Genomic DNA, 21,161 nt, shown 5'->3' on the forward strand with positions numbered 1-21,161 from the left:
ACTGACCCATGCAACAGGTACACCCACCCTCACTCTACTGACCCATGCAACGGGTACACCCACCCTCACTCTACTGACCCATGCAACAGGTACACCCACCCTCACTCACAGACATGGCCATCCTATTTAAGATTACCCCAAATTCTTGTTTCAGTGGCTGCCTTCAAGATTTTGTTCAACTCATCCACAACTCAACTATCAATCCCGTGTTTATGGTTACATCCTTGTTAATGTATGACAATGAACACAATGTATGAGAATGGTTTTATTGACTGTTCTGAGAATACTTGTGTGACAGTTAAGATATGATGGACCTCAGGCACCAGACTGTGTTTACTTCTGACCATGTATCTTTATCTTGCAGCCGGATTGTTGACTTTCTTCCTTCTGGCGGCTTTCCAGTGGAACACTTCTATTTGCCTCGAGTCCCTCCTCCTGACCTTGTAAGTATGAGTATGTCTGGCCTGTAAGTACATATGTGCACACACACACACACACACACACACACACACACACACACACACAGTGGGCACCTGTGACGAGCGGGGTCCCACAGGGGTCGGTCCTAGGACCAGTGCTATTTTTGGTATATGTGAACGACATGACGGAAGGGTTAGACTCAGAAGTGTCCCTGTTTGCAGATGATGTGAAGTTAATGAGGAGAATTAAATCTGATGAGGACCAGGCAGGACTTCAAAGAGACCTGGACAGACTGGACACCTGGTCCAGCAAATGGCTTCTCGAATTTAATCCTGCCAAATGCAAAGTCATGAAGATAGGGGAAGGGCACAGAAGACCACAGACAGAGTATAGGCTAGGTGGCCAAAGACTGCAAACCTCACTCAAGGAGAAAGATCTTGGGGTGAGTATAACACCGAGCATGTCTCCGGAAGCACACATCAATCAGATAACTGCTGCAGCATATGGGCGCCTGGCAAACCTGAGAACAGCATTCCGACACCTTAGTAAGGAATCATTCAAGACACTGTACACCGTGTATGTCAGGCCCATACTGGAGTATGCAGCACCTGTTTGGAACCCGCACTTGATAAAGCACGTCAAGAAACTAGAGAAAGTACAAAGGTTTGCAACAAGGTTAGTTCCAGAGCTAAGGGGAATGTCCTATGAAGAAAGATTAAGGGAAATCGGCCTGACGACACTGGAGGACAGGAGGGTCAGGGGAGACATGATAACGACATATAAAATACTGCGTGGAATAGACAAGGTGGACAAGGACAGGATGTTCCAGGGAGGGGGCACAGAAACAAGAGGCCACAATTGGAAGTTGAAGACACAAATGAGTCAGAGAGATAGTAGGAAGTATTTCTTCAGTCATAGAGTTGTAAGGCAGTGGAATAGCCTAGAAAATGACGTAGTGGAGGCAGGAACCATACACAGTTTTAAGACGAGGTTTGATAAAGCTCATGGAGCGGGGAGAGATAGGGTCTAGTAGCAACCGGTGAAGAGGCGGGGCCAGGAGCTAGGACTCGACCCCTGCACACACACACACACACACACACACACACACACACACACACATACACACACACACACATACACACAAGAAACGACCGAGAGGTATGTCAGGAGCTCAACACGAGATTTAAAGAAGTATTTACAGTGGAAACCAGTAGGACTCCAGGAAATCAGAGCAGGGGGGTACACCAGCAAGTGCTGGATGAGGTACATATAACCAAGGAGGAGGTGAAGAAGCTGCTATGCGAACTTGACACCTCAAAGGCGGTGGGACCAGACAACATCTCTCCGTGGGTCCTTAAAGAGGGAGCAGAGATATTGTGTGTACCGTTAACAAAGATCTTCAACACATCATTTGAAACTGGGCAACTCCCTGAGGTATGGAAAATGGCAAATGTAGTCCCAATTTTTAAAAAGGCAGACAGACATGAGGCACTAAACTACAGACCTGTATCACTAACGTGTATAGTATGCAAGGTCATGGAGAAGATCATCAGGAGGAGAGTGGTGGAGCACCTGGAAAAAAACAAGTGTATAATTGACAACCAGCATGGCTTCAGGGAAGGAAAACCTGTGTCACAAACCTACTAGAGTTTTATGACAAGGTGATAGAAGTAAGACAAGAGAGAGGGGGGTGGATCGACTGCATTTTTTTTGGACTGCAAGAAGGCCTTCGACACAGTTCCTCACAAGAGGTTACTGCAAAAGCTAGAGGATCAGGCACACATAACAGGAAAGGCACTGCAATAGATCAGAGAATACCTGACAGGGAGGCAACAACGAGTCATGGTACGTGACGAGGTGTCAGAGTGGGCGCCTGTGACAAGCGGGGTTCCACAGGGTTCAGTCCTAGGATCTGTGCTGTTCTTGGTATATGTGAACGACATAACGAAAGGGATAGACTCAGAAGTGTCCTTGTTTGCGGACGATGTGAAGTTAATGAGAAGAATCAAATCGGATGAGGATCAGTCAGGACTACAAAGAGACCTGGACAGGCTACAAGCCTGGTCCAGCAACTGGCTCCTTGAGTTTAACCCTGCCAAATGCAAAGTCATGAAGATTGGGGAAGGGCAAAGAAGACCGCAGACACAATATAGTTTAGATGGCCAAAGACTGCAAACCTCACTCAAGGAAAAAGATCTGGGGGTGAGTATAACACCGAGCATATCTCCTGAGGCGCACATCAATCAGATAACTGCTGCAGCATACGGGCGCCTGGCAAACCTACGGATAGCGTGCCGATACCTCAGTAAGGAGTCGTTCAAGACTCTGTATACCATTTACGTCAGGCCCATACTGGAGTATGCAGCACCAGTTTGGAATCCACACCTAGTCAAGCACGTCAAGAAATTAGAGAAAGTGCAAAGCTTTGCAACAAGACTAGTCCCAGAGCTACGGGGATTGTCCTACGAAGAAAGGTTGAGGGAAATCGGCCTGACGACACTGGAGGACAGGAGGGTCAGGGGAGACATGATAACGACATATAAAATACTGCGCGGAATAGACAAGATGGACAAAGACGGGATGTTCCAGAGCTGGGACACAGACACAAGAGGTCACAATTGGAAGTTGAAGACTCAGATGAATCAAAGGGATGTTAGGAAGTATTTCTTCAATTATAGAGTAGTCAGGCCGTGGAATAGCCTAGAAAGTGACGTAGTGGAGGCGGGAACCATACATAGTTTTAAGGCGAGGTATGATAAAGCTCATGGGGCAGGGAGAGAGAGGACCTAGTAGCAATCAGCGAAGAGGCGGGGCCAGGAGCTATGACTCGACCCCTGCAACCACAAATAGGTGAGTACACCCACACACACACACACACACACACACACTAGGTTGCATGACCTAGTAGCGACCGGTGAAGAGGCGGGGCCAGGAGCTATGAATCAACCCCTGCAACCACAATTAGGTGAGTACATGTCCTTCGAGGAGACGTTAAGAGAAATCGACCTGACGAAACTGGAGGACAGGAGAGAGAGAGGGAAGACATGATAACGACATATAAAATACTGAGTGGAATCGATAAGATGAACAGAGACACAATGTTACAGAGATGGGACACAGCAACAAGGAGTTACAATTGGAAGTTGAAGACTCAAATGAATCACAGTGATGTCAGGAAGTATTTCTTCAGTCACAGAGTTGTCAGGAAGTGGAACAGTCTGGAAAGTGAGGTACTGGAGGCTGGTACCATACATAGCTTTAAGAAGAGGTATGATAAAGCTCATGAAGCAAGGAGAAAGTGACCTAGTAGCGCTCAGTGAAGACGCGGGGCCAGGAGCTATCACTCGACCCCTGCAACCACAATTAGGGGTTTACACACACACACACCTAGTGGCGACCTGTGAAGAGGCGGGACCAGGAGCTATAAATCGACCCCTGCAACCACAATTAGGTGATTACGTACACACGCACATGGAGAAGATTATCAGAAGAAGAGTAATGGAGCACCTAGAAAGGAATAAGCACGGTTTCAGGGATGGGAAATCCTGTGTCACAAACCTATTGGAGTTTTATGACATGGTGACAGCAGTAAGACAAGAGAGAGAGGGATGGGTAGATTGCATTTTCTTGGACTGTAAGAAGGCGCGTGACACAGTTCCACACAAGAGTTTAGTGCAAAAACTGAAGGACCAAGCAGGGATAACAGGGAAGGCACTACATTGGATCAGGGAATACTTGTCAGGAAGACAGCAGCGAGTCATGGTAAATGGCGAGGTGTCAAGGTGGGCACCTGCGACTAGCGAGGCCCGACAGGGGTCAGTCCTAGGACCGGTGCTGTTTCTGGTATTTGTGAATGACATGACGGAATGAATAGACTCCGAAGTGTCCCTGTTTGCAGATGACGTGAAGTTGATGAGAAAAATTCATTCAATCGAAGACCAGGCAGAACTACAAAGGGATCTGGACAGGCTGCAGACCTGGTCCAGCAATTGGCTACTGGAGTTCAACCCCACCAAGTGCAAAGTCATGAAGATTGGGGAAGGGCAAAGAAGACGGCAGACGGAGTACAGTCTAGGGGGCCAGAGACTACAAACCTCACTCAAGGAAAAAGTTCTTGGGGTGACTGTAACACCAGGCACATCTCCTGAGGCGCACATCAACCAAATAACTGCTGCAGCATATGGGCGCCTATCAAACCTCAGAACAGCATTCCGACATCTTAATAAGGAATCGTTCAGGACCCTGTACACTGCGTACATTAGGCCCATATAGGAGTATGCGGCACCAGTTTGGAACCCACACCTAGCCAAGCACGTAAAGAAACTAGAGAAAGTGCAAAGGTTTGCAACAAGACTAGTCCCAGAGCTAAGGGGTATGTCCTACGAGGAGAGGTTAAGGGAAATCGACCTGACGACACTGGAGGACAGGAGAGATAGGGGGGACATGATAACGACATATAAAATACTGAGAGGAATTGACAAGGTGGACAAAGACAGGATGTTCCAGAGATGGGACACCACAACAAGGGGACACAGTTGGAAGTTGAAGACACAGAGTAGTGAGGAAGTGGAACAGTTTGGGAAGCGATGTAATGGAGGCAGGAACCATACATAGCTTTAAGCAGAGGTGGAGAGTGAACCAGTAGCGACCAGTGAAGAGGCAACCACAACCCCTGCAACCACAACTAGGTGAGTACACACACACACACACACACACGCACACACACACACACACACACACACACACACACACACACACACACACACACACACACACACCAGAAACATGGAGGGCTAAGATGTTGGAGACTGTATTGGAGAACTTCATGCACCAACATGTTAGGGATACAACCAGAGAGAGAGGAGAGGATGTTGCAGCAAGGCTGGATCTCATATTCACCTTGAATAGTTCAGACATAAGGGATATCACCCACGAAAGACCCCTTGGCGCTAGTGATCATGATGTCCTGAGTTTTGAATATCTTGTCGAGTTAACAGTGGAGAATGCAGCAGCACGAGAACAAAGAGAGAAACCAAACTTCAAAAAAGGGGACTACATAGGAATGAGAAGTTTCCTGCATGAAGTGCAGTGGGAAAGAGAACTAGATGGAAAGATAGTAAATGAAATGATGGAAATAGTAACCACTAAGTGCAGGGAGGCAGAGGAAAGGTTCATACCAAAGGGCAACAGAAAAAATGGTAAGACCAGAGTGAGCCCATGGTTTAATTGGAGGTGTAAAGAGGCCAAAGCCAAGTGTGCGAGAGCATGGAAAAGGTAGAAGGCAAAAAACTCAAGAAAACAAGGAGCTGAGCAGAAGAACCAGAAACGAATATGCAAGGATAAGGAGAGAGGCCCAGAGGCAATACGAGAACGACATAGCATCAAAAGCCAAATCTGAACCAAAGTTGTTATACAGTCACATTAGGAGAAAAACAACAGTCAAGGACCAGGTAATGAGGCAGAGGAAAGAAGGAGGGGAGCTCACGAAGAGTGACCAAGAAGTATGTGATGAACTAAACAAAAGATTTAGAGAAGTATTCACAATAGTCAGGAATGCTTCCAGCAAACTGTGGAGGTAGGGTGCACCAACAGGTGCTGGATACAATACACATAACCAAGGTAGAGGTGAAGAAACTGCTAAACGAACTCGATACCTCAAAGGCGGTGGGCCCAGATAAAATATCTCCATGGATACTGAGAGAGGGAGCAGAGGAACTGTGTGTGTGCCATTAGCAGCAATCTTCAGTAAATCTATCGAAACAGGGCAGTTGCCTGAGACGTGGAAGACAGCACACGTAGTTCCAATTTTTAAGAAAGGAGACAGACAGGCAGCATTATACTACAGACCAGTGTCACTGACTTGTATAGTATGTAAAGTCATGGAAAAGATTATCAGGAGAAGAGTGGTGGAACACATTGAAAAAATTGGGCTCATACATGACAGCACGGCTTCAAAGATGGGAAATCCTGTGTCACAAATCTACTTGAGTTCTACGATAAGGTAACAGAAGTAAGACAGGAGAGAGGGATGGGTAGATTGCATCTTTTTAGACTGCAAGAAGGCTTTTGACACAGTACCACACAAGAGACTGGTGCAAAAATTAGAGGAGCAGGCAGGAATAACGGGGAAAGTACTGCAATGGATCAGGGAATACCTGACAGGAAGGAAACAACGAGTGTTGGTACGTGCTGAAGTGTCCGAGTGGGCGAATGTGTCGAGTGGGGTTCCACAAGGTTCAGTCCTAGGCCCGGTGCTGTTTCTTGTATACGTGAATGACATGGTTGAAGGAATAGATTCAGAAGTGTCACTGTTCGCTGATGATGTGAAACTGATGAGGAGAATACAAGTGGGAGAGGATCAGTTAAGATTACAAAGAGATCTGGACAGACTACAAGTATGGTCCGACAAATGGCTACTGGAGTTTAACCCCAGTAAGTGTAAGGTCATGAAGATTGGGGAAGGACACAGAAGACCGCAGGCAGTGTACAGGTTAGGAAACCAACAGCTGCAAACGTCAAAGAAAAGGGCTTGGGGTAAGTACACACACACACACACACACACACACACACATACACACACAATATCCGTTGGATATTAAACTTGTATTTATCAATAAATTTTGTAATAATGTGATTCATATTTCTTTTACTATAATTATTTTAGATTCTTATTACTTATTCTTCAAAATATTCGTCAAATTCGCTGCTTCTTTCTCGACAAATTTAAATAAACACAACAATACTGGTTTTGTTGAGAGTAAGAACGTTGTTTCCTGTTACATTACTACCTGGAGGATATTCCGGGGGTCAGCGCCCCCGCGGCCCGGTCCACCACCAGACTGCCGGGTGGATCAGGGCCTGATCAACCAGGCTGTTACTGCTGGCTGCACGTATTGCAACATATGAACCACAGCCTGGTTGATCCGGTACCGGACTGTGGTTCGTCTTAATGTTTCCACCTTTAATAACAATGTGACTTTTTGGTTCTCATTAGGACAGACCCAAAAACACTTCCCTGGCTTAATATCCCCTGTAGATGATTCCCAGTCATTAGGCGCTTTATGACTCCTGTGGGTTTAGCGCTATCCCTTAAATATAATAATAATAATTGACACGTTTGACCAGGCAGGTGCTACGTACTCCAAGATGGGGCTGACATATACAGCGTATAGTGTAGTGAATGATTCCTTAAGATTCTTGAAACCTAGTCTTAGATTTACCAGACGCCACGTCTTTGCTATAAAGGTTATTCGGTTGATGTGAGCCTCAGGAGATATGTTCCATGCGATACTCACCCCGAGGTCTGTCGTCTTGACATATATTAGCATCCTTAGTTCTCCAAGCGTATATTGTTTCCGGTTTTCTTTGCTCCTCCCGATTTTCTTAGCGTTGCATTTTCTGGGGTTAAATTTACATATTCATTTGTTAGACCATTCCTGTAGCTTGTTTTGTACTCACCTATTTGTGGTTGTTACAGGGGTAGAGTCACTGCTCCTGGCCCTTCCTCTTTGCTGGTCGCTACTCTATGAGTAGCTACCTAAAGAAATACTTCCTAACATTCCCGTGACACATCTGAGTTCTCAACTTCCAGTTGTGACACCTTGTTGCTGTGTTCCATCTCTGGAACATTCTGTCCCTATCCACCCTGTCAATTCCTCAGTATTTTCTGTATAGGAGTGTATGTGTGTGTGCTCATTGTCTTTGTATATACAGGCGTGTGAGCACCTCGGAGCGCTGGAGGTATGTGTTACACTCAGTGTGGGCATGGGGGGTACCAGGCTTCATCACTGCCCTCGCCCTCTCTCTGGACCACTACCGCACCTCCCTTCCCTGCAATGTCATCACTCCCAGGGTGGGACTCTACAAGTGTTTCTTCTCTGGTGAGTCCTCTGTTCTCTTCTCTCCCACTGGTTAGTGGGGGTTAAATACCCCACTGAAAATAAGTCACTTTGTATTATATAAAATTGTACTTATGTATACATGTGTCTAACTTACTTAATGAGGTTCACATGACTCAAGAAATCGTAATGACACGATTGCAAACAAACCATACTCCCGGCCGGGGGTATGGTTAATGAGGTTCATTAAGGCTCCATAATAACCTGATCATCACCAGTCAAGAATGATTAATCCCTTAAGCTTAATTTCTCACCATATATGCTAATAAATAAAACATACACGGTGTATGTCTAATGAACGTGTAGGAGTGTAGGTAGACAATAACAAAACCCAGTAAGTGGAGATAAAGACACTGGTCTCATTCTTGTCAAGTCTACAGGAATAAACAAATACTAACTTATTAGGCAAACGAACACCACGATGTCAGGCTTGAAGAAAGATAGGTCACATGTGAGGTCAGGCTTGAAGAAAGATAGGTCACATGTGAGGTCAGGCTTGAAGAAAGATAGGTCACATGTGAGGTCAGGCTTGAAGAAAGATAGGTCACATGTGAGGTCAGGCTTGAAGAAAAACAAGTCACATATGAGGTCATAAAACTGCAAGATCAGGTGTGGTAAGGTCAGGTATAGGAAAGCACAGGTTTGGTAATAGAGTTGTGGATGAGTGGAATAAACTCCCGAGTACAGTTACTGAGGGTAAAACGTGTGTAGTTTTAAAAATAAGTTAGATAAATACATGAGTGGGTGTGGGTGGGTGTGAGTTGGACCTGACTAGCTTGTGCTGCTGGGTCTGGTGCAGTGCTCCATCCTTGAGTGGAGGTGACCAGGCTGGGTGGGTCATTGGGATAATCCGGGGGGGGGGGAAACATGGACCTGCTCCGCTTGGGTCAGTAGGCCTGTTGCAGTGTTCCTTCTTTCTTATGTTCTTATGTTCTTATATGTGTAGAGAACCTGGGATAACCCAAAAAAGTCAGACAGAGTGACTTATTTCCATTGTGGTCCTTTTACCTTATTATTATAATATAAAGGTTATAATATTTTCTTATTATTCTATAATGAAGATAACATCTTATTATCATACTAAAAAGACTATCTACTACACCAAGGTCATTAAGACTATCTACTACTGTGCCTGACATAGCCTGCTGGCTGTGCCTGACATAGCCAGCTGGCTGTGCCTGACATACACCTGGCTGTGCCTGACATAGCCAGCTGGCTGTGTCTGACATACACAGCTACCTGTGCCTGACATACACCTGGCTGTGCCCGACATACACAGCTACCTATGCCTGACATACACCTGGCTGTGCCTGACATACACCTGGCTGTGCCTGACATACACCTGGCTGTGCCTGACATACACCTGGCTGTGCCTGACATGCACCTGGCTGTGCCTGACATAAACCTGGCTGTGCCTGACATGCACCTGGCTGTGCCTGACATACACCTGGCTGTGCCTGACATACACAGCCACCTGTGCCTGACATAAACCTGGCTGTGCCTGACATACACCTGGCTGTGCCTGACATACACCTGGCTGTGCCTGACATACACCTGGCTGTGCCTGACATACACCTGGCTGTGCCTGACATACACCTGGCTGTGCCTGACATACACCTGGCTGTGCCTGACATACACCTAGCTGTGCCTGACATACACCTGGCTGTGCCTGACATACACCTAGCTGTGCCTGACATAAATGACATGCACCTGGCTGTGCCTGACACCTGGCTGTGCCTGACACACCTGGCTGTGCCTGACATACACCTGGCTGTGCCTGACACCTGTGCCTGACATAAACCTGGCTGTGCCTGACATACACCTGGCTGTGCCTGACATACACCTGGCTGTGCCTGACATACACCTGGCTGTGCCTGACATACACCTGGCTGTGCCTGACATACACCTGGCTGTGCCTGACATACACCTAGCTGTGCCTGACATACACCTGGCTGTGCCTGACATACACCTAGCTGTGCCTGACATAAACCTGGCTGTGCCTGACATACTCCTGGCTGTGCCTGACATAAACCTGGCTGTGCCTGACATACACCTGGCTGTGCCTGACATACACCTAGCTGTGCCTGACATACACCTGGCTGTGCCTGACATACACCTGGCTGTGCCTGACATACACCTGGCTGTGCCTGACATACACCTGGCTGTGCCTGACATATACCTGGCTGTACCTGACATACACCTGGCTGTGCCTGACATACACCTAGCTGTGCCTGACATACACCTGGCTGTGCCCGACATACACAGCTACATGTGCCTGACATACACCTAGCTGTGCCTGACATACACAGCTACCTGTGCCTGACATACACCTAGCTGTGCCTGACATACACCTAGCTGTGCCTGACATACACCTGGCTGTGCCCGACATACACAGCTACATGTGCCTGACATACACCTAGCTGTGCCCGACATACACAGCTACATGTGCCTGACATACACCTAGCTGTGCCTGACATACACCTAGCTGTGCCTGACATACACAGCCACCTGTGCCTGACATACACCTGGCTGTGCCCGACATACACAGCTACATGTGCCTGACATACACCTGGCTGTGCCTGACATACACAGCTACCTGTGCCTGACATACACCTGGCTGTGCCTGACATACACCTGACTGTGCCTGACATACACCTAGCTGTGCCTGACATACACCTGGCTGTGCCTGACATACACCTGGCTGTGCCTGACATACACAGCTACCTTTGCCTGACATACACCTGGCTGTGCCTGACATACACCTGACTGTGCCTGACATACACCTAGCTGTGCCTGACATACACCTGGCTGTGCCTGACATACACCTGGTTGTGCCTGACATACACAGCCACCTGTGCCTGACATAGACCTGGCTGTGCCTGACATACACAGCCACCTGTGCCTGACATACACCTGGCTGTACCTGACATACACCTGGCTGTGCCCGACATACACAGCTACCTGTGCCTGACATACACCTGGCTGTACCTGACATACACCTGGCTGTACCTGACATACACCTGGCTGTGCATGACATACACCTGGCTGTGCCTGACATACACAGCTACCTGTGCCTGACATACACCTGGTTGTGCCTGACATACACAGCCACCTGTGCCTGACATAGACCTGGCTGTGCCTGACATACACAGCCACCTGTGCCTGACATACACCTGGCTGTACCTGACATACACCTGGCTGTGCCCGACATACACAGCTACCTGTGCCTGACATACACCTGGCTGTGCCTGACATACACCTGGCTGTGCCTGACATACACCTGGCTGTGCCTGACATACACCTGGCTGTGCCTGACATACACATCTACCTGTGCCTGACATGCACCTGGCTGTGCCTGACATGCACCTGGCTGCGCATGACCTCACGATGCTCGTTTGTCTCTTAAAACAATGGATTATCTACAACCAGTGTGTTTATTTTCTATCAGCTTTCCCCGGAAATTCATCAACCATACGTGAGTAAGCTAGACAATCTTTTTTTAATCAATGGGATGCGCTAAACCCATAAGGAATATGGTTCCCCGTGGCTTGGTGGCTCAAGCTCTCGTTTCACACGGTGTTTTCTGGGCTTGATTCCCGGCGAGGGTAGAAACATTGGGCGTGTTTCTTTAAACCGGTTGTCTGCGTTTACCCATCAGTAAAATGGGTACCTGGGTGTTAGTGGACTGGTGTGAGTCACAAGCTGGGACAAAACTGACCTAATATGCGGGAAATGCTCAGCATAACAAGCAGCTTTCTATATACTAGTATGTCACTGATGTCAGCTATGGTGTATATACCTTGTACATGTACTAGTTGAAATAAGAACATAAGAAAGGAGGAACACTGCAACAGGCCTGTTGGCCCATACTAGGCAGGTCCTTCACAGATCCTTCCCACTAATAGAATATTTGCCCTCATAAGAACATACGAAATAAGGAACACTGCAACAGCCCTACTGGTCTATGCGAGGCAGCTCCAATTCTTCCCACCGGTTTAAGCCAATGCCTTGACCTGGTGAGGTGAGACACGTCACTTAAGGGAGGAGTACTGCATTCGACCTAGTAGCTAGTCAAGTCCAACTCACACCCACCCACACCCACTCATGTATTTATCCAACCTATTTTTAAAACGACACAATGTCTTAGCGTCTATGACGGTACTCGAGAGTTTGTTCCACTCATCCACAACTCTATTATCAAACCAATGCTTTCCTATATCCTTCCTGAATCTGAATTTTTCAAATTTAAAACCATTGCTGCGAGTCCTGTCTATGTTAGATATTTTTAGGACGCTATTTACATCCCCTTTACTAATTCCTGCTTTCCATTTATACATCTCAATCATATTCCACCTAATTCTACGCCTTTCTAGAGAGTGCAGATTCAGGGCCCTCAGTCTTTCCTCATAGGGAAGATTTCTCATACATGGGATCAACTTTTTCATCCTCCTTTGTACGTTTTCCAGAGCATTTATATCCATTCTGTAATATGGTGACCAGAACTGAGCAGCATAGTCTAAATGAGGCCTAACCAAAGATATATAGAGTTGAAGAACAACCTGAGGACTTCTATTATTTATACTTCTAGATATGAAGCCAAGAATTCTGTTAGCTTTATTGCGAACACTAATGCACTGTTGTCTTAGTTTTAGATTACTGCTAACCAGAACTCCTAAATCCTTTTTGCAATCTGTAATATTAAGATCTACATTATTTAGTTTATATGTGGCATGGTTATTTTCCTGTCCAACATTTAGAACTTTGCATTTGTCTATATTAAACTGCATCTGCCACTTCTCCGACCATTGCATCAGTCTATTCAAATCATCTTGTAGTGCTCCAGTGTCCTCATTAGAATGAATTGGACGGCCTATTTTGGTGTTATCAGCAAATTTGCTTATGTCGCTATTTATTCCGTCATCTATGTCAGGTAAGACACATATGCAACAGTTAGGTATCTTTATTTCGAAACGTTTCGCCTACACAGTAGGCTTCTTCAGTCGAGTACAGAAAAGTTGATAGAAGCAGAAGATACTTGAAGACGATATAATCAGTCCATCACCCTTAAAGTTTTGAGGTGGTCAGTCCCTCAGTCTGGAGAAGAGCGTTGTTCCGTTGTCTGAAACAATATGAAGTTGAAGTGACAGGATGGAACCTTATATAGTGCCAGGAGGTGAGACGTAGGTTGCTTTGGGAGGGCAGGTCCCTCTCAAACTCAGCCGTTCTCACTAGTAGAGGTTGTCGAAGTTGATGGTCTGTACCAAGATACCCTTGTGTTGCAGTGTCTGACAGAATGAACATTAAAATGGTATAAAATACCGACAGATTGTTAGGTAAGACACATATGTGTCTTACCTAACAATCTGTCGGTATTTTATACCATTTTAATGTTCGTCGTCTATGTCGTTTATGTAAACTGTGAACAACAACGGGCCCAACACTGACCTCTGTGGAACTCCGCTTGTGACGTGCCCCCATTCTGATTTCTCCCTATTTATGCAAACTCTCTGCTGCCTATTCGTCAACCATGCCTCAACCCAGGAAAAAATTTCTCCTCCTAGTCCGTGTGCCTTAAGTTTCCTCAATAACCTCTGAAGTGGAGCACTATCGATAGCCTTACTGAAGTCCATAAACACAATATCATATTTAGTACCATGATCTACCTCCTCAAATACCTTAGTGAAGCAAGTCAGTAAATTCGTAAGACAGGAACGACACTTTGTAAAACCGTGCTGAGATTCATTAATCAATTTATGCCTTTCGAGATGGCTACGAATTGCTTCGGCAATTATTGATTCCATAAGTTTCCCACTGTGGAGGTAAGGCTTATTGGTCTATAGTTCGAAGCTAGGGACCTGTCACCTGCCTTGTAAATAGGTATTACATTTGCCATTTTCCATTTATCAGGCACTATGCCAGTTTGTAGTGATATGTTGAAAAGATTAGCCAAAGGCATGTTAGTTAGTTTAATATGTTTATTATGCATCCCATACCCATCCTGTGGGCGGTAGTCAAAAGATTACAGAGGTACATAATTGGTCCAGGGACTGGACTCCAAAGTTTTGATAGCTGAGCAAGTTACAGAGGTAATGAACTCACAATTTACAAAGGTAATGAACTCCAGGTAGGTCTGGTCACAATCATGACAAGTTGCAAATGCTAATTTCCTTTTTACATTCGTTTAACACCCTTGCAAACAGTTCATCAGGGCCTGGGGATTTGTTAGGTTTTAATTTCTCTATTTGTCTGAGAACCATATCACTAGTTACCGCAATCGTGCATAATTTATCGTCCTGTTCTACATAATCTATTATTTCTGGAATTTCGCTAGTATTTTCCTGGGTAAAAACTGAGAGGAAGTAAGTATTGAAAATTTCACACATATCCTATCACTATCAGTGATCTGACCTGAGTTACTCTTAAGTGGGCCTATCTTGTCCCTAATCTTACTTCTGTATACCTGAAAGAACCCTTTTGGGTTAGTCTTCGTATCCCTTGCAACCTTAGCCTCATAATCCCTTTTTGCTTTTCTTATTCCTTTTTTTTATTTCTCTCTTTAACTGAGAGAAGTAACACATACAGAGTCAGAAATCACAGAGGAACTCGGCACAAGGGATCACAAATCAATTACCTTTAACATTGAATGGAAGTATAATAGTAGAATTAATTCAGTACTGGTCCCAGATTTTCGCTTAGCAGATTATAATGGGCTTAGAGAACACTTATCATCTGTGGACTGGGGTAACGAAGAGAGCTATCAGTATGACAGCTTTCTTAACACAATACATGCTACCCAAAGGACATTTATCCCATATAAGAAAATTAGATCGAATAGAAATGACCCCAAATGGATGAATAATAGGCTCAAATATCTTTTAGGACAGAAAAAAAGGAATTTATAGGCGTATCAAAAGAGGTGAGGGTCATCTTATGATTCAGTATATTGACATTAAGAGGGACATTAAAAAGGGGATAAGAAAGGCTAAATGGAACTATGAAATTAAAGTTGCTAGGGATTCGAAAACTAACCCAAAAAGTTTTTCCAGGTCTATAGAACAAAAGTTAGAGATAAGATAGGTCCCCTTAAAAATAACTCTGGGCATCTTACTGACAAGGAGAATGAAATGTGCTCTATTCTCAATAATTATTTTCTCTCGGTTTTTCACTCAGGAAGACACTAACACTATCCCAGTAATTATTTTTTATAGTGGGCCTGATGGTGATAAACTATGCAATATCACAGTCACTAGCGAGATTATTATCAAACAGATAGACCGATTAAAACAAAATAAATCCCCGGGCCTGGAGTTTACCTGGAGTTTACCTGGAGAGAGTTCCGGGGGTCAACGCCCCCGCGGCCCGGTCTGTGACCAGGCCTCCTGGTGGATCAGAGCCTGATCAACCAGGCTGTTGCTGCTGGCTACACGCAAACCAACGTACGAGCCACAGCCCGGCTGATCAGGAACTGACTTTAGGTGCTTGTCCAGTGCCAGCTTGAAGACTGCCAGGGGTCTGTTGGTAATCCCCCTTATGTGTGCTGGGAGGCAGTTGAACAGTCTCGGGCCCCTGACACTTATTGTATGGTCTCTTAACGTGCTAGTGACACCCCTGCTTTTCATTGGGGGGATGTTGCATCGTCTGCCAAGTCTTTTGCTTTCGTAGTGAGTGATTTTCGTGTGCAAGTTCGGTACTAGTCCCTATAGGATTTTCCAGGTGTATATAATCATGTATCTCTCCCTCCTGCGTTCCAGGGAATACAGGTTTAGGAACCTCAAGCGCTCCCAGTAATTGAGGTGTTTTATCTCCGTTATGCGCGCCGTGAAAGTTCTCTGTACATTTTCTAGGTCAACAATTTCACCTGCCTTGAAAGGTGCTGTTAGTGTGCAGCAATATTCCAGCCTAGATAGAACAAGTGACCTGAAGAGTGTCATCATGGGCTTGGCCTCCCTAGTTTTGAAGGTTCTCATTATCCATCCTGTCATTTTTCTAGCAGATGCGATTGATACAATGTTATGGTCCTTGAAGGTGAGATCCTCCGACATGATCACTCCCAGGTCTTTGACGTTGGTGTTGGCCCTGATGAACTTTTTTCAAGGGTTCTTAAATTGTGTAAAATGGAACTTTGTGAACCATTGATTAATATTTTTAATATTTCTTTTCAAACAGGTGTAGTGTCTGATATGTGGAAGAGATTAGATTTTTTAGATTTTGCCACCGAAGTGGCTAGTTTATTGTGCACCCCATATCCATCCTGTGGACGGTAGCGCGAGAGCATATGGATACACAAAAGGCCTAGGAACTAGGCCCCAAAGGGTTAACAGGAATACATATGGATTTATATCTACATATCTATAGTTCACTTATCTGTTACAAGCAAATTTAGGAAATTTGCTTAGTATATCTGGTATCTTATTTTCATTAATAAGATATCTTGACATGTCACAGGTTATTATACTGTCTGTCTCTGTATTCCTCAATAAGTGGACAATTAAGCACATAGTGTTCAAGAGAGTGACCATATGCCTGATCACATAATTTACATTTAGTTTGATCATCATCTGTGTGTCTCCCAAACTGCCAGAAGTACTTGTAACCAAGCCTAAGCCTGGCCACTACAACATCAGTCAGTACTTGTAACCAAGCCTAAGCCTGGCCACTACAACGTCAGTCAGTCTGTTCACATTGCAAGTTGCTCCATAAACATACTTATCTACGTTCATGTTATCATAGTGGGTTATAGATCTACTCAGGCTTCTAACTGCATTCCTATAACAATCATTTTCATTATTTACTTCTCTCCTAATATTATTCCTAATGCTAGACACAGTTATACCAAAGTTATATTCTACATTCTCCTTCTGGGTACTCTTCTTGGCTAACATATCAACTTTATCATGAAGGAGTAATCCAATGTGTGATGGGATCCATAGCAACTGTACATTAATATTAATACTTTGTCCCTAATTTTTGAGTATCTATACCTGGCTTCTCCAATGAGCATGTTGAGATGGCTAATGTAATTCCTATTTTTAAAGCAGGGGACAAGTCGTTACCGTCAAATTACCGCCCAATAAGCATAACCTCAATTGTAAGCAAATTACTAGAGTCAGTTATAGCTGATAATATAAGAAGCCATCTCGATAAGCACAGCTTGATTAATGATACTCAGCATGGATTCACGAGGGGCCGTTCCTGCCTAACTAATTTATTAACCTTCTTCAGTAAAGCTTTCGAGGCCGTTGATCGTGATAAAGAATTCGACATTGTTTATTTAGATTTTAGTAAGGCTTTTGATAGAGTACCACATCAGAGACTGTTAAAGAAAGTGGCAGCTCATGGCATTGAGGGAAAAGTGCTGTCATGGATCGATTCATGGCTCACCAATAAGAAGCAGAGAGTATGCTTAAATGGGGTTAAATCCGAGTGGGGATCTGTAACAAATGGCGTTCCACAGTGATCAGTCTTAGGCCCATTGTTGTTTATAATATATATCAATGACCTTGATGAGGGAATTACTAGTGATATAAGCAAATTCGCCGATGACACAAAGATAGGTAGGATGATTGATTTACACGTAGATGTCACGGAACTTCAGGAGGATTTAGACAAACTCAATTCCTGGCCAGAAAAGTGGCAGATGCAGTTAAATGTAGATTAATGCAAGGTTCTGAAGCTCAGGAGTGCCCATAACCCTAGTACTTATCAGTTAAATAACGTAGAACTTAGCCATACAGATTACGAAAAGGATTTGGGGGTTATGGTAAGCAGCAACCTTAAACCAAGACAGCAGTGCCTAAGTGTATGTAACAAAGCAAACAGATTACTAGGATTTATATCAAGAAGTGTAAGCAACAGAAGTCCAGCAGTTATTTTACAGCTTTATACATCATTAGTAAGGCCTCACCTAGATTACGCAGCTCAGTTCTGGTCTCCATATTACAGAATGGATATAAATTCGCTAGAAAACATCCAGTGTAGAATGACCAAATTAATACATAGCATTAGAAATCTTCCGTATGAAGAACGATTGAAGACTCTTACACTACATTCACTTGTAAGACGAAGAATGAGAGGAGACATGATCGAAGTGTATGAGTGGAAGATGGGTATTAACAAAGGGGATATAAATAAGGTTTGGAGGATATCCCTTCAAGAAAGAACCCACAATAATGGATTCAAATTAGATAAGTTTAGATTTAGAAAGGATATAGGAAAGTTTTGGTTTGGAAATAGGGTAGTGATGAGTGAAACAGTCTGCCTAGTAGGGTTATTGAAGCTAAAACGTTGGGTAGCTTAAAATTTAGGTTAGATAAATACATGAGTCAGAGGGGTTGGATTTGAGTGAGACTTACGTAGCATTGAAAATTGGGTTGAGCAAATATTTTGTTAGTGGGATGGATTGTAAAGGACCTGCCTAGTATGGGCCAACAGGCCTGCTGCAGTGTTCCTCCTTTCTTATGTTATGTTCTTAATATATTGATTTCTTAACTACCCATCCCCTCTTTTGATACGCCTATATATGCCTTTCTTTTGACCAATGAGATGTTTTAATCTATTGTTCATCCATTTGGGATCATTTTTGTTAGATCTAATTTCCCTACTTGGAACAAAAGTTGTCTGGGCAGCTAGAACTATGCTCTGAAAAACGTCATATTGGCAACCAAGATCACCTACCTGACCCATAGTCAGGACATCCCAATTTAGCCCACCCAGGTAATTTTTCAGTCTCATGAAATCGGCCAAGCAAAAGTCTGGGACAGAGATTTGATTGTAGTTCTTCAGGTAACTCCATGATATATTGAAACTAAGTGATTTGTGATCGCTTTCCCCAAGATTATTAACTAGTGATTCTTTCTTGGCAAGAGCCAAGTCAAGTAGATTGCTTCCTCTAGTTGGTTCTGTCACAAACTGTTTTAAAAAGCAATCCTGAACCATATCAAGAAATTGTCGAAGTGGTTCAGGATTGCTTTTTAAAACAGTTTGTGACAGAACCAACTAGAGGAAGCAATCTACTTGACTTGGCTCTTGCCAAGAAAGAATCACTAGTTAATAATCTTGGGGAAAGCGATCACAAATCACTTAGTTTCAATATATCATGGAGTTACCTGAAGAACTACAATCAAATCTCTGTCCCAGACTTTCGCTTGGCCGATTTCATGAGACTGAAAAATTACCTGGGTGGGCTAAATTGGGATGTCCTGACTATGGGTCAGGTAGGTGAGTAGGTGGTAAGAGCGGCTGAATTTGAGAGGGACCTGACCTCCCAGCATCTGAGTTCTTACCTCTCCTAGTGGAAATAAATGGTATAAAATACCGACACAATGGCAATATAAACACAAATGCAGTATAATGTGATCCTTTATTGACTACGTTTCGCCCACACAGTGGGCTTTTTCAAGTCACAAACAGAACTACCTGGGGTGGAAGGAACGCGAGTATTTATAGTCCGGCTGAGGTCAGGTGAAGAATGCTGCATCTGATGATGTACCGAGTTGGGTTGTAGAGTCTAAAAACTTGGGTAGCTTGGAAAGGAGACTGGACAAGTTTGTGAGCAGACCTTCTACAGTGTTCTTATGTGGGATAGCGATGAAGAAGTTTCTTGGCAAGTGGTTCAGCTATGTTATAGAAGCCACTATTCTGGTTGAAGTTGTCGGATATAGAAATAAGTGATGATTCCAGGATTCTTCGGTATTGGGTGTTGTCTTCTGTGGCGATAAGTCTTGAGTTTCTGTAGTTTATCAAGTGGTTGTGTGAATTACGGTGTTGTACGCAGGCATTCCTTGTGTCGTCAGACCTGCTTGCGTATTGGTGTTCTGAAATACGTGTTTGGAGGTCCCTTGATGTTTCGCCCACGTATAACTTGTTGCAGTCATTACAAGGGATTATGTATACCCCTGCAGAGGATGGAGGCTTGTCCTGCCTACTACTGGTGATGTCCTTGATGGTCGTGGTTGTGGAGGTAGATACTTGGAATGATGTTTTGGCAAAGATGTTGGAAACATGTTTGGCAATGGAGTTGGTGGGAAGGACTATGTATCTCTTCTCGGCAGTGTCTTCTCTGGGTGTGTTGAAGATGTTTAGTGCTCGCCTTCTGCAGTCTCTGATGAAGTGACGAGGATAGTGGAGTTTGGAAAATACCTGTTCAATTATAGTGCATTCTTCCTCAAGGAACTCGTTGCTGCAGATTCTGAGTGCACGCAGGAAGAAGCCTATAATTACACCACGTTTGGTTTTGGTGTCGTGGTGAGAATCATCACTTATTTCTATATCCGACAACTTCAACCAGAATAGTGGCTTCTATAACATAGCTGAACCACTTGCCAAGAAACTTCTTCATCGCTATCCCACATAAGAACACTGTAGAAGGTCTGCTCACAAACTTGTCCAGTCTCCTTTCCAAGCTACCCAAGTTTTTAGACTCTACAACCCAACTCGGTACATCATCAGATGCAGCATTCTTCACCTGACCTCAGCCGGACTATAAATACTCGCGTTCCTTCCACCCCAGGTAGTTCTGTTTGTGACTTGAAAAAGCCCACTGTGTGGGCGAAACGTAGTCAATAAAGGATCACATTATACTGCATTTGTGTTTATATTGCCACCTCTCCTAGTGGCCTACGTCTCACCTCTTGGCGCTATAAAAGCTCCATCCTGTCACTTCATCTCCATATTGTTTCACACTATGAAACAATGCTCTTCTCCAGACTGAGGGACTGACCACCTCAAAACTTTAAGGGTGATGGACTGATTACATCGTCTTCAAGTATCTTCTGCTTCTATCAACTTTTCTGTACTTGACTGAAGAAGCCTACTGTGTAGGCGAAACGTTTCACAATAAAGATA

At 44.4% G+C, this 21,161-nt stretch overlaps 1 protein-coding gene across 1 annotated transcript in view; it reads left to right on the forward strand.

Annotated features, from left to right (window-relative positions):
- The window catches only part of LOC128684198 (uncharacterized), a 114,920-nt gene that overhangs the window by 78,639 nt on the left and 15,120 nt on the right, over window positions 1-21,161 (forward strand). The window contains exons 4-5 of the mRNA XM_070094568.1: window positions 365-443; window positions 8,134-8,300. Coding sequence (XP_069950669.1) covers window positions 365-443; window positions 8,134-8,300 — 246 coding nt within the window. The remainder of the gene's footprint in view (window positions 1-364; window positions 444-8,133; window positions 8,301-21,161) is intronic.

The sequence above is a fragment of the Cherax quadricarinatus genome, chromosome 4 (genome assembly GCF_038502225.1).
Source record: "Cherax quadricarinatus isolate ZL_2023a chromosome 4, ASM3850222v1, whole genome shotgun sequence".
In the NCBI taxonomy this organism is placed as follows: Eukaryota; Metazoa; Arthropoda; class Malacostraca; order Decapoda; family Parastacidae; genus Cherax; species Cherax quadricarinatus.